Here is a 14,664-nt window from a genome sequence, read left to right as displayed (position 1 = left end):
TTTTTGAGGTCATACATATCAACGAGGTTCAGGCCAGTAGCTAGCGAAAGTCATTTTTGGAAATTAGGTGTTCTTGGGCTAGTTTTGAGCAGATAGGAAACCACACCACAATTGGTACCCTCACTGACATTCTGCACAGACAGGCTAAGGATGCAATCCTCAGCACAGAGACTGATTTGCCTTCTCATCTCTAAAAAGTAGTTCCTGCAGAGCTGGGGCACATTGATGAGATTGTGTTGGGGGAAATTTACACTAATCAGGCCCATTCTGTACCAGTTCTGTGGAAAGAGGGCCTCCTGCACCAGAGATATCAGGTTGGCACCTTTCATGAGCACTAAATCACTTATAATATAAACAAAAATCCCTTCTACGCAATCCTCCTGTGGCTGGAAGAACTGAAGACTGTACATTTCTGTCTCGCACAATTTTTGAGTTGTTCGCAGAAACTGGACATAGAGAAAAAGATTACTAGATACAGTTCCCAAAACCAGCTGTGCCACGCTACCAGTTCTAAATTAACAAGGTGCCCTTAGAAGAGGTCTACATTTATGGACTTGTTCAATCTCTTGCTTGTCTCCACTGACATTTTATCTGGGTTCATCAGCGTGGTACAGCAACCCAACCTGGTGATTCAATGCAGATTTGCACACAAACTCCAACTGACAAGATTTCAGGACATTTGCCAAGGGAGGTTATGGAATCACCTTTAGTGGGGATATTTAAGGCTGAATTTGATACCTGCCCATCAGCGACAGGAAATTATTAAAAGAGACACTGTTAGGTCTGCAGGAGACTGGACTAGATGACCTCTCGAGGTCGCTTCCAGACATTATTCTATGAAATATTTCCATTAATTCTTGGAAACGATTTTAACGAATAGCTACTAAAACTCAAGCAGTACTGTGCTAGTGCCTGGAAACCTGAACATGAAACAGACTACAAACTAACTACCTACGTAAGTTGCACTGACAATTCAATTTTATTGGCTACACTAGAGAAATGCAAGCAGTAAAAACAGATTTTTTTAAAAAAATACTTCTATTACAAGTAGATGAGGTTAAGAATTTTTTGGAGTTTCTTTAATTTTAAAGTGTGATTTTTAAATGTTTCCACTGAAAATAAATCTTCTCACAACACAAGATTCACTTATCCTTCAGTTCAGTCTCCAATGCACCACATCTCAAACATTACCCAATCAAATTATACATGAGCACTGACCACAATGCTTCTGAAAAAAGTTTTTATTTTATTCTCTCATTACATATATACACAGACCATCTTCCCCATGAATCCAATATTTGCTACACTACATTCACCAAGTCTGAGTCACTCAACCTCTTCCAAATTGCGTGAATACAATACATTTTGAGTATTACAGTGAAGGATAACAGTTGGTTAGAGTCAGCCTCAATCCAAATCAGTGTTATGCAAGTGTCATCCGTATTGCTGTCCCGATGCCCCTTAATCCCGTGAACTGCATCACCCCCTGCTATGCTATTCTTGGGCCTCTTTAAGAGAGAGAGAGAGAGAGAGAGACTGACTGACTATTATGCTCAACTGTGTCAAATTGCATGGTGGATTTGTAACTTCATTTTCACCTTGGTGCATAACACCTTTCTTTCCTCTTCTGATGACATTTCGCTTCATACAAGCATCGAGCAAGCTAGTCCACAGCCTGATTCTCTTCTATACTAGGGCACTCCTTTGTATATATTTGGCAGTGTAAAGATGGGTTACTGTAATTGAAAAATCAGACCTGGTATACTAATTCCCACTCTCTGCACTCTAGCAATTTTTAGAGATACCTCCTTTCCACTGTCTTATTTCCAACATTCCTCTCATTCAGAGGAAACACTGATGCTCTATATTTCCCAGTTTCTTGCTTCTCAGACCCCAACCTACCCACCTGTAGCGCCTCTTTGTTCCAGTGATCCATATCAAAACTCTCCACTCTGTCCTACTCTTACTGTGTGATTGTGATCCAATATCTACTTCAGCCTCTTACAACACCTGCTCTCTGACAACTGTCTTTTTTTTTTTTTTTTAAATGAAAGACTTCATGTCAGCTTTCTTAATTTACCTCCATAAAATTACTATTCAAAATCCCTAAGCTCTTTAATTCTAATATTCTCAGTCACCTACTGCAATTGATCCTTACCTAAAGGCCATAACTTAAGTTGAACGCTTCTTACACGAAAGGGGGGGGGGGATATTATCCTGTGACCATTTAACAGAATGGAATACTGTGGGTCTGAGAATCTGATCATGGAGGATTCCTATCGCTAGGGTTCATTTCAGCTGCCTCCCCCCGCTACAGCGGAGAGCAACTGGTCTGCTCTGAAAATTGGTGCCATAGTCGAATAGCAGGTAACAGAGAACCAGCTACTTAGATTTTCAAAAGGCCTCTGACAAAGTCCTTCACAAGAGACTACTAACGTAGTCATAGTCTGAGAGTCAAAGTAATCACGGCTCAGGAACAGTCAGACAGAAAACAAAGTAGAAATAAATGGCCAGTTTTTAAATCGTAGAAGGGGTTAAGGGCAGAATAGTAGCCAAAAGGTTTTTGTACTAGGACTGATGGGGTTAAATCTATTTAGGAATGCTTCGGAGACAGGAGAAGTTGGGAAGGCAGGGTGAAGAAAGCAGGCAGATATTGTGCAGACTATCACCTTATATTCTTCCCATATCACCAAACTTCTACAGTGTGACACCATTTTCAACAGTTGATCACAGTCTCTCTCTTCCTGTTCTCTAATGCCCCAGCCTCTTATTTAAGCAACCACTTTTCAGAATAATGAACCTACAGCCAGTTGAGCAGATGGCTAAAGGGGCTGGGAATCAGGCTTCACTGACTGTCCCCTAGAAAGACACTTGAGAAAAGGTACTCCACTTGACAATTCAGGTGTCTCATCTCTAACACTCCCAGCCCCAGCTGAATATCCCAAATCAGAGGCCCAATCTATCAGTATACAACTGATTCATACGACTAAGGTTACATTTCCATTCCAACTTTTGTGTATAAAAAACTCTTATTCTTAAGTCAATTCAATAAATAGTAATTAGCTGCTATTTATCAGCTGCTTCCCTCCAACTAAAGCAGGCAGGCATGCACGCACCATGGCATAGAATTCTGCAATTCCAAGTCAAAACATTTCTTACGGCCTCTGACAGGGGGCTTGGTTCTTCTGTTATCCCACTGCTAGCTCTATTTCTAGCTGACCCCCCTGGGCACGTGACTATCCTTCTACCCTGGGAGACTGTGCATATGCTGTGTGCAGGAGGGGGGGTGGCAATGGATCAGTCAGAATGGGTAATTAGATTTCAAATTGCTTGCTGTCTCCTCACACACCGCATCAGCTTGGTTTTGACAATTTGCACTGACAACGTCTAACTCAACAATGACACCTCACGGTGAACAAAGATGAAGTGCTCACCTGGAGCGCCTGGGTGGTGTCTCTTCCAAACAACAATTCCCTAGCAACTGATAAAACACATGCTGACCCCACAACACATGCTGGTGATGTTCTTTCAGGGATCCAGTTTCTTTCTAAATGCTCAGGACAAGAGCACTGCACATCAATAGAGTATCACAAGGAATGCCAGAAAGCGACGGTACTCACTGAGTGGTTTAAGGATGCCGCTGCTCGTCTCATCCGCGTTTTCTACATCTGATTTGTCGGAGTAGTACTCAGAGATTTTTTCTCTTTCCTTCTTCTCCTTTAGCCCAGGTCTTCTTCTGTGGCGTCTCCTTCTCCTATAGCTCTTAGGCACGTGGACCCCAATGTAGACAGTGTGATGGCCTAGGGAACAATAGGAGCATTAATTTTCATCACGTGCAATTGGCAGAAATACCAAGAAGTCTAGTTTATATCATATTTCATTGTAGAAGTATCCCTAAACAGGGGGTCAACTTGCTGTTTTACTCAAACATTAATTAGCACCTTTTGAATCCCCTTTAGTTGTGGGTTTTGGTTTGTTAGTTATTTCTTTTATGGTCAAATAGTTTTTAAAAAAAAAATCACAACTGACAGTACATGCAAGTGTAGAGTCACTGCTGGCTATTCAATATTTGTGGCTATTTTTCTTAAAAAAAAAAAAAGTATTTCTGCAGTCTCACTCTTCAAGAACTCTCCCCATGAACCTACTTGTTTTTTTGTTTGTTTGTTTTTTTACACAAATACTCTTTTTGGGCCAGACACTCATCTGGTGCAAACCAACACAGCCTGATGTCAATCAACCTATGATGATTTACACCAGTTGAATATCTGGACCAGTGTCCAATATGCCAAGTAATAGCCCAAATCTGGAGGGGGGGGGGGGAAAGCACTAAGATACATATGTATTATTGCATCAGAGAAGCAGTGTTATGGCTGAGGAAGAGGCTTCTCTTTTACGCTGTTCAGTATCTGACACTTTCCAAAATTTTAAAAAACAAATTACAATTTGGCCTAAAATTGCTTATGCTTGTTCCCAAATATAAAGATGTTCACTCCCACTTTTTTTTTTTTTTTTTTTTTTTTTTTTTTTTTAAAGCAATGGGATAAAATTCTACTTGTCTGTTTTTTTGAGTTGGATAAAAAGTTCTTGATTCTTTATTTTCCAAGTTCCTTGCCCCTCCAACACCAGCCTAGAATAAAGAGATTCTTTACACTTTAGGAAATTATTCAGACATTTCTTGTGTACTCTGATAACTCAACCATCTTATTTTTAAAAACTTCAGACACACCCGCCATGGATTCAGTCCCTGATAAAGACAAGTGCCTTTGATATGTTTGAACAACTTTGGTTTATCCACTCATTTTACAATGTACCATTGCAGAGCTCCAGATAAACACACTTGTTTGACCATTGACTGAAGTATGTTTATCTGAAGAGGTGATCCTATTCACATGTGAGAACAAGTGTATTTATCTGAAAGTTCGATCAGTTCTTTTCCCTTAAGCTCAGAAATTCATAGTTATTGTTTCCCATAGCCAATCATCTATCTCAGTTGCCTTGCATATATTTATTCATTTAAATCTTGGCAGTTAACCCACATATACAGCAAGAAAAAAAAATTACTGATTATGCAAAAGTGAGCAGAGGTGCAATTGCTGTGGGAACCCAAACTTTGAAAATCCAACTTGTGTGCATTTTGGCCAGAATCCTCACCCCAGCAGCCTATGTAGTTCAGCTGGGATATCTGTTGGGGAAAGAGAAATTCTTCAAGGAAAATTAAACTACAGTGAACTAAGGCCACTTTACTTCTGAATTGAGAACGTCCACACAATGGGTTAATGCACTTTAACTAATTCATGTTAACTTGCCCTTTTATCTTCCTGAGTGTCCCTGTGTAGACATGGCCTAACACAGCTTCAGCGTTAGGCCTTGGCTACACTGGCAATTCACAGTGCTGCACTTGCTGCGCTCAGGGGTGTGAAAAAACACACACACACTCCGAGCGCAGCGAGTGCAGCGCCGTAAAGCGCCAGTGTAACCAGCGCCTGCAGCGCTGCACGCTCGCTCACAGCGCTGCAAGCTAATCCCCTCAGAGGGGTGGAGTACTTGCAGCGCTGCAAGAGAGCTCTCGCAGCGCTGGCGGCGCGACTACACTCGCGCTTCACAGTGCTGCCTCGGTGGATCAGCGAGTGTAGCCAAGGCCTTAGTGTGGACAAAACTTTAGGACTCTCAGCACTAGAAGGTTTTATCAAGTTTGCAACCAAGCTGTAACATGAATAAATCCACCTGCACTTCACAGCCACACACAACATGGGTCTCATGTGATCCCTTCTGCTGTGGATGAGGTTTCAATCTCATTCATGAGCAGGACTGATGTGACTGGTAAGCTGTGAATGCATTAAAAAACTGGCCATTCTGCTATAGAAATGGGAATACCTAGCTCCATCTGCATAACTAACTTAAGCCACTTCAGCCGATTCCCAGGCCCATATGGGCTGGAACATCCCAGAACACATGGCACCATGTGAAATTCTTGATGACCAACACCTGGAACTCAGGCAATGCACACCTTCAGACATTGAGGAACCCACTCAAACTGCTTATCTACACGAAGGTTCAGTACAAATGCAATGGCGGGAGATCAACAGTTATTGTCAGAGGCAGGGAGAGAACTCAGTCTGCACGGGCAGTGTCTGTTTTTAAACAAACCATTACAACGCAGTAAAATAGAATGGGTTTTCACCACTGAAACGCAAACAAATCTCAAATTTCTACCCCAAATTGCTAAGGTGCTAGAGCTGTTAAAAAAATAAATAAATAAAATTAAAAAAAAAAAAAAAGTCACAAAAAGTTCCTAGAAGAACTTGGTGCTCTTTTAAAAAAAAAAAAAAAAAAGCACCATCTGCCCCTCACCATCAGCAGCCACCATCTACTCTCTTCACAGTCAAAACCAGTTGACCCATTTTTGCTCAAAATCACACACAAGATCACCACTGGACAGAAAATCCATCTTCAAAAATTTCAGCCCCAACAGGAAAAAGTTTGAGAAAGTGGTAAGCAACTGCAAAAGGCTCTTCAGAATGGAAACGTGAAGGCAACCTTCAATGATAGGCATCAACACACACGCCACCTATAATACTTTAAATCAATACACAACTCTGATCTATTAGAAGTTTCTAAACCTAATCAGATCCTTAGGAAGAAAATTGTAAACCCTGTATATGATGGAAACCCCTTTGAGCCTGGGGATGCTGCCACACCCGCAGCACCCCTACTTTCATCACCCTGTGCTCTTGAAGAAACCTTTATCTGGACTGACACAGGTGTCGAAGAAAAACCCTACTGACCGCTGGGTAATACCTAGGCCAGCAGGAGAACTAAAGCAGCCATTTTCATTCTTCCTAGCCTCTTAAGTTGCAGCATGCTAACATGCCGTACATGCATCTTGTGAAATTTATCAGGCATAACCATTTGCATTGAATGGTTCTCATGGGAAAGCTAAATTTTCCCAACAAGTAGGAAATGTCTCAACATAGTGCATTGAGAATATGTGTCAATTTCTTCCTGCCAGGCACTCTGGGAGGAGAGTCTAGAAGTTTATCTCAGAACTCACAACAATGTAAACAAATGCCAACCACTTCCTTCAAGTACATTGAACAGGAAAATCTCTTACTTAGCCACCTCCCTTCAGGGAGGGGGAGCGGAAGGGGGAAAGGAACATTAAACATTTCTCTCCCTTGCAGAATGGGGAACTGCAGCTAAGTAATGCAGATGCTTGCCTGCACATACACAACTTAGTTTCACGTTACCAAAATCTGCACTGTGCACATGTGATCAAAAGGATTAAAGAGATTGTCTAGTTCTGCTGGCAGCATATTAAGGTATTAAGTCTACAGGCTTACTATGATGTGTTTCTATTATCAAGCTGACCACAGAATTAAAGTGACTCAAAAAAGGAGGTTGCTTTAATGCAGCCGTGGGAAGCACCTCACCCTCTTATATCTGGCTTTCGCATCTGGTCAGGGCAATAAGATTTCCTTGTCAAGAGTCACTAACTGCCCTTTCTGTTGTGGATACGGTCCCCACCCTACACCTGCTGTTTCTTTTCATATTAGATTCCCACACATCAATCGAAGTTATCCACTGTGGCCTTGCTGACATTTCCAAATGCCCAGGTAGCTTTTATGTGGTGCCTCAACACATCAGGGTTAAGTTTTATCTTCAAGTACATGGGTGCGACCCCTACAGAAATCACAAAACTGTGTGTTCATCTTGGAGATAGAACTTGGTCCTTACTGTAGTGCTATAATTCTCTGGACTCTCAACCCTTTGGCACAGCTGATGAGCCATAATATTCAACAGGGAGCCACGCCTCAGTCATTTGCTCCTACATATGGAAGGCAGCGTGTCCAGTGGATAGGGAAATGGACTGGAAGTCCAGAGACCTGAATTCCATGAGTTCTGTCACTGGCTTGCCGTTTGACCTTAGCTAAGTCACTTCATTTCTGTGTGTCTTTTGTTTCCCCTCCCATCCTCGGTCTCATCTACTGAGATTGCATGCAGCACAACAGGACCTCTAGACACCACACCAGGACAAAGTTAATTTATTAATGTGTTCCTGGTTAGGTTAATTATTGGGCAGCACTACTATTCTCAATGGCTCGATCTAGACATTCTAATTTCTTTACTTCAGTGTAATGAATTTTTGCTAACACTTTTGCAAAGATAGAGCAGTAAGAGAGGAATTCTATTTTTTCTGCATGATTCTCCATGAAGTTCTACTCACCACACCACAGTTCAACTACAGCAGGTTAGCACACCCTAGCATCCAGAATGATGATGTGATAAACTTGAAGGTCACTGCAAGCATTACAGCAGGGAGCTTCATTGTAAGCCCCCACTTTCAGTGGTTTATTATTATTTTCCACCAACAAATTACTTAGACTGCCATCCAACATGATAGTTTGGCTCCCGAGGGTGATTTTTTTCTTCTTTTTTAAACCAGAGGAAGAAAACGTGTTTTTTTTCTTTTTTTAATGTTTTAAGACGCTTGTTCAGATGCTTTTTTGCACTCTAATACCCCAGTTTGGATTTAAACATTCTAATGTGGTGCATACCTAGCCCTCAGTGAGTAAAAAGCACTTTGCTAATCTTGAAAAGAGCTGGTTAAGACTGTTTGCAGATACCTAAGTATGCCTGCATTTAAATCAGTATGGGAAACAGCATAATATGTATGGGGAGCATGCCATTTTCACTTGGTTGTAATATTCTTCTTCTCTGGACCTGCCTTCAGACCCGGTGCATCAATCTGTCCCCTGCAAAGCCTCCTGAAATTCCATTAACCACTTTCAAGATGGTCTCAGAAAGGGCTATGCAGGCCTAGGAGCTTTTTGCAAGTTTCATGTACTTTCAGTTTGAAATTTCAAATGTAAAAGAGATGAAGGATCCCAGGCTCTATAGCAAACTAGAGAGTGTATGAAGTTTGAAGCAGCGGATGTAGAGGCTCAGCAGAAAAGCTGACGGATTTGTCAGGCTTGTAGATACAGTAATACAAGAGGGCACCAGTGATCAGCGTTACCACTATGTATCTATACCTATATTAAAAAATAAATAAATAAATAAAAATAAAAAAACCACCACCAGCTATGGTAAAAGAATGTTCTGGTTGCAAAGTCAAGCACTCAAAAGTTAGGGAATGCCAGAATTAAGATAATTTCCCATGGGAAATTTCAACATTTCAGAAATAAATAAAATCAACGGAAAAACAATAAATTTTTGGCTGATAAACATGTCATTAAGGTGCCTCATTTGAGTTGTAGTTTGAGTGCCCTGTGCCCCCATTCTCCTCTATGGGCTCAGACATATCTAAAGATTTAAAAGGGGGGGGGGGAAGATGTACTTTTCAACCCTCCTAACTTGCTATTCTAAAGCCCCATTTCTTCAAACAACTAAGACATTTCCTGAAGCATACCACCTTCCCCCATGTCAGTTACTCAATAGTTGAACTCTACCAAAGCTTCTACATGTTATTTTTTATATCTTACAATGGGACATTTAATATAATGATGACAGCATGAATGGGGGGCATGGATGAGGAAAACAACATGAAAATAAGAGAAATAAGTTCCAGTGACCTGATGAGACATCAGAAATTGTGTGTCTTCCCAAAAGTCAATTTACTCTTCATATAAAAACGATCTCTACAGTCCTTAAAGGTTCACATGTAATGACACTATAGTCAGCTTACGCTGAAAGGCACTTGGATAGGATGAGTGTAGAATAAAGGAGATGGTTTGAATCTCAAGCTCTCTCAATTCCAAAAGCATGATTTTTCCCTCCTTCACTCAATACCTATTGATCACCTTTGGGTTAAACTGAAAAATTCCTAAGAAGATTTAACAAGGCTTTTCTGAAGCTTATTGTAGAGGTGGTTTAGTGCTGTACCTTGACACCTACAATTCCTTTCAAGTATGGAGGCAGCACGCTAAAAGTAAAAAAAAAAAAAAAAAAAAAAAGATTTAAGAAGTGAGAAGAACTTAAACTAAAAAAGGTGCATTCTTCATCAGGAACCTTAAAAGAACATACACAAACCTGAACATCTAAATGAAACAGTGGGTATAAGTGATCAAAAGATGCAGGATTGATCTAGGAAGGAAAGACAATGTGTGCAGTGGAATCTGGGACAGACACTCACATAACTGAGTATAGTTTCTGCATGACAGATAAATGCCTATAGTTGGCAAATGATAAATTGGTCAACACTGTTAAGATAGAAGACGACAAGCATCTTTTGGGTATTCAACCTGAGGTTTTTATAATCTATCATTAGACTCTTACCCACAAACCTATAAGCAGCTTTTCTGACTCTTCAAGTGTGAGAGGTTAGACAACCTACAGAACCTGCCATGCCATGAGCTGATCTAATCAGGTCAACGCTGCTTGGATCCTAATCAAAGAAGAGGATGACTTCTGAAAGAGCAGCTTACATATATTATAAAATCTAATACAAAGTGTTAGTCCATGGTTTCCAGAAATGAAAACTCATTTTGAGTACCTCTGGGTTTTTTGAGACACCTGATTTTCCACACACATCCTTTAAAAATCAGACTCCCTAAAGGCGTCTTAAGTGGTGCACCCAAAATCAAGGCATCCAAAAATAACGTATTGCTTTTGAAAACCTTGGCCTGAATTGTCTCTTTCTGAGTATGGAAATCATCAAGGCAGACAGACCCAATATTAAACTGTGTTTGGCATTATAAATGCATCTATGCAGATAGGAGCTATATTAGGTATAAATAAGCGGCTTGATTTTCCACAGTTGCTGAGCCCTATGGATCCCATTGACTTAGGTGGGAGCTTTTAGCGTTCAGCCTTTCGGAATATATTAAGCCCCTTCTTTAGGCGTGAAAGTTTGAAAATTTTGACCCTAGTTCTTCTAATTGTCTGAGCAGGAAGGACTTTGAATTTTGCAAGTGTGTTGCACTGAGCTGTGTTGGAGGACAGGAGACCTGTACTGCTGATGAACTGCATGCCATTAAGTCTAGAGGAGATAGTCTTTCCTCCCCCTTAGGTGCACTAAATTCCTGTGATTATGGACAAAACCAGGGCATTGGTTATTATTGTAGAGTCATAATCAATACATAATGTTTAACCTAAACAAGCCTCTATCTCACCGCCTCAAAAAAGTAGTGCACTAAAAGTGTCCCCATGATACTTAGAGTAAATTGCTGTCATTTCAGTGCCTGCCCAGGTGTTTGGCATATCAGCTGGGGCATCACGAGAACTCTGCTACTCACAAGGTAAGCACAGGTGGTCAGGACTGGGAGATGCGAAGCTGCCTCCTGCATATCATAGCAGAGCTGCTGCATGCATGGCATGACTGAGCAACAGAAGTGTTTGTCAGTGAAACTAGCCACCTAAATTTGGAGGCACGCACACCCTGTGCTATAGAGAAGGAAATGTGAGTCACTATCACTGAAAGCCGCTGCTAGCACACACAGGGACACGAGTGTTGGGGAAAGTACACAGGATGAACAAGAAAAAAGGTACAGAAAATGCCTATAAGGATCTAACAGAAAGATGGACACAAGAAATGATGGACCAGAACAGACCAAGGATCCACCTAGTCCAGTACCCTGCCTCCAATTTTGGCAAATGCTGGGTGCCTCCATAAAAGCCCTTATCATGCACCTAATTCTGCAGTACTACTGTACATCACGAGTACATCCTAATGGCACGCTGCTTCTGGGTATGCAATTATGGTTAACTATATTGAGGACGCAGTTTTCTTTTAAAAGGGAAATTGCACCTAGATTCTGGAGTACTTCAAGATCAGACTCCTTGATACTGGGCCCCTATTTATCTCCACGTCCACCCTCCACGCTGATGGCTGCACAAAAAACATCACACTCATGGCAGAGAGTCTGAGTCTGGTTCAACTGACTAGGGCTTCTGGGACTTGTGCTACGGGGCTAAAAGTAGTAGTGTAGACATGCCCACTCAGGCTGGAGCCTAGGCTCTGAGACCAACCCCCTTTGCCCAGGCTCCAGCCCAAGCAGGAATGTATACAGTACTATTCTAGCCCCGTAGTGTGAGCCCAAGTCAGTTGAACTGAACTCCAAGACTCACTGCTACAGGGTTGTTGGGTTTTTGTTTTGTTTTGTTTTTTGCAGTGTAGATGTACCCTAAATAGTCTGATTCTCATTTTATACCCAGGCCACTTTACTCTGTTCTGTCACGGTGAAGGGGCCTTCAAGTGAGCATAAATATTAAGTATGCTCATTTTAAAGTCCCTTTACACTGCCTCTTATACCCACAATATTGTCCAAAAAGTCTTGGAATACCACCGGACCCACGTGAAGAGAACATACATACCCTAGAAATTGTTAAGAGAATTCTAAACACAAAGAGCCCATATTAGTTCCACTGAGTTACAAGGCACCCCTGGCAGTACTCACCAGAGTAAGCCCAGCTTTGCTGCTTACAGGCCCATAGAGAAAAGCAATGAATATTTCTCTTTCCCTTAGACCAATGAAGAATAAGATTCTTTCCCAATGGTCAGTGAACACACAAACAGGGAAAGTCAAGCAAGAAACCAGGACTGGTCCTAAATTCTGACTTGATCCACTAGGCCAATTCTACTTCTGTTCCTCACACTCCTCTCCACCTCCAACCTTGATCTCTCAGGCTCAGCCTCCCCTTTCCTTAGGTCTTTGCTCTACCTGCCCTCTCATTCGTGTTTCATGAGGAATGGTTAAACGGAAGCACCCACTGGGCCTTCTCTCTAAACCCTTTGTTATCTTATACACTAACCTATCTTTGCTCTTACTATTCTCTCCTCTCAAGGAAGCTCTCTAGCATTCCATATTCATTGCCCTTCTTGGGATCTTTTCTACTCCGGTTTGAAATGAGAACTGATTAAATTAATAGAGTTTATTCATCCATTCAGTCAGTCTATTGTCTGTTAATTTTTACCTTTTGCTTCCCAGGAGGCTTTTTTGTTTTGTTTGTTTGATAAGTTTTGTCATTTATCAGGTATAATTAGGAATGACTTCACTTCGTTTCTATAGGTTTTGATTTATTGCACAGATTATCGGTTTTAACTGGTCTCTCTTTCCCTTTAGCAGGTATTGGCTTAAGTGGCTTCTCGGTTTTTATTTCTAGATCCTTAATGAGAAGAAAATAAAAAGTGAGCCCAAGACGGCAGTAAACCGAATGAAAAGTCACTAAAATACAACTCCATCTTCCATTAGAAATTCCACAGCTGTGACTGGACCTCCCTGCCATATTTTAAGTTTTCCTAGATTCAGAGTCCAAGACCAGAAAGGGAGCATTGTGATCATTTAGTCTGACCTTCTGTATATGTATTTTAGGTTATTTGTTTAAAAATAACCTGAAGGAATTCAGAAAGGGATGGGGTATCAAGCACAGCAGAGACAGGTAAATTTTATATACTCTTCACTTTCTGTCCTAAGTGGTCATGTAGTGTTGTTGGGCACTAATGAAGAGTTGCTGTGTGTCACCCCAGAGGCAGAGACATGCCAGCAGTGAGGGAAGAGGGTCCAACAGAAAGAGTTTGTAAAATCTGTAGAGCAACTTGAGATCCCTCTGAGCGAATGGTGCTCATAGTTCCTGGGCACATGTATGTCCCAGTATCCTGTTTCCAGGTTCTGGCCTGCCGCTGAGTCAAACGACCGGGGTCACATGAGAACTGCTGGGGTGCAGCACTTATTATAAGAGAGCGGCTATTCATACAGAAAGAGGAGAACCCAGGGCCAGTGGAATCCATACTAGCCAAGCGGGAGCAGAACAAGTCTCAGCTAGGAGAGGCTTCAGACATGAAATGGTTTGGGGAAGGAACGTCAGAGTCTGGGGAGAGGGCTGGTAGATTTGTTCTGGCCGTTATGTTTGAACTGTTATGTTTTCTTAGCAAATCAGATCCAAAGAAGGGGATGTGACAAACCACAAGTCTACATGTACTTCTCTGGAGAAACTGAGGCAGCGGACACATAACCTGATTGGGTAAGCTGACCATAGCACTGTCCCATACACCAGCGATTCTCAACCAGGGGTCCCGTGCCCCCTGGGGGGCCACAAGCAGGTTTCAGGGGCTCCACCAAGCAGGGCCACTGTTAAACTCACTAGGGCCCAAGGCAGAAAGCCGAAGTCCCGCTGTGCAGGGCTGAAGCCCGGGGCCCTGAGCTATGCCACCGGGGGCTAAATCCGAAGCCTGAGCAATGTAGCTTTGCGGGGCCCCTTGTGGTGTGGGGCCTCAGGCAACTGCCCTCCTTGCTACCCCGCAATGCCGGCCCTGGCTTTTACATGCAGAAAACCAGTTGTGGCGGCACAGGTGGGCCATGGAGTTTTTATAGCATGTTGGGGGGGAGGGGACTCAAAGAAAAAGGTTGAGAACCCCTGCTCCACACACAGTAAATGTATATTATTATGTGTACAGTTATATAGTATGGGCCTTGATCCTGAAAAGGGATCGGCCTGCACAGTCCCAGCAAATTTGCCTGTCAAGCTGGAGTCTGTGCAGGCAGCTCCCTTGGCAGGCCTGGTGCTCTGGTTTGCCTCCATCAGTACATCCAAAGCCCTCCATTGGAACACTCTCTCACACCAGCAGACCAAGGGGCACAATGCCGCCGTCTGACTGTCACCATTTAACTAGCATGGCCTTCAGCCAAGTTTGGTTAGCCGCCAAGTTGGAGAGCAGGTGCGCATCTC

General features: G+C 42.2%; 1 protein-coding gene across 6 annotated transcripts in view; it reads right to left on the bottom strand.

The window, feature by feature from the left end:
- SLC4A4 (solute carrier family 4 member 4) overlaps positions 1-14,664 on the bottom strand; it is a 251,234-nt gene that overhangs the window by 202,175 nt on the left and 34,395 nt on the right. For all 6 annotated transcript variants that reach the window (XM_054029025.1, XM_054029029.1, XM_054029024.1 and 3 more), the window contains exon 3: positions 3,621-3,800. In XM_054029025.1, coding sequence (XP_053885000.1) covers positions 3,621-3,800 — 180 coding nt within the window. The remainder of the gene's footprint in view (positions 1-3,620; positions 3,801-14,664) is intronic.

The sequence above is a fragment of the Malaclemys terrapin genome, chromosome 5 (genome assembly GCF_027887155.1).
Source record: "Malaclemys terrapin pileata isolate rMalTer1 chromosome 5, rMalTer1.hap1, whole genome shotgun sequence".
NCBI classification, from domain to species: Eukaryota; Metazoa; Chordata; order Testudines; family Emydidae; genus Malaclemys; species Malaclemys terrapin.
Note: the sequence above shows the minus strand (reverse complement) of the source record. Positions and strands in the feature narration are given on the sequence as shown.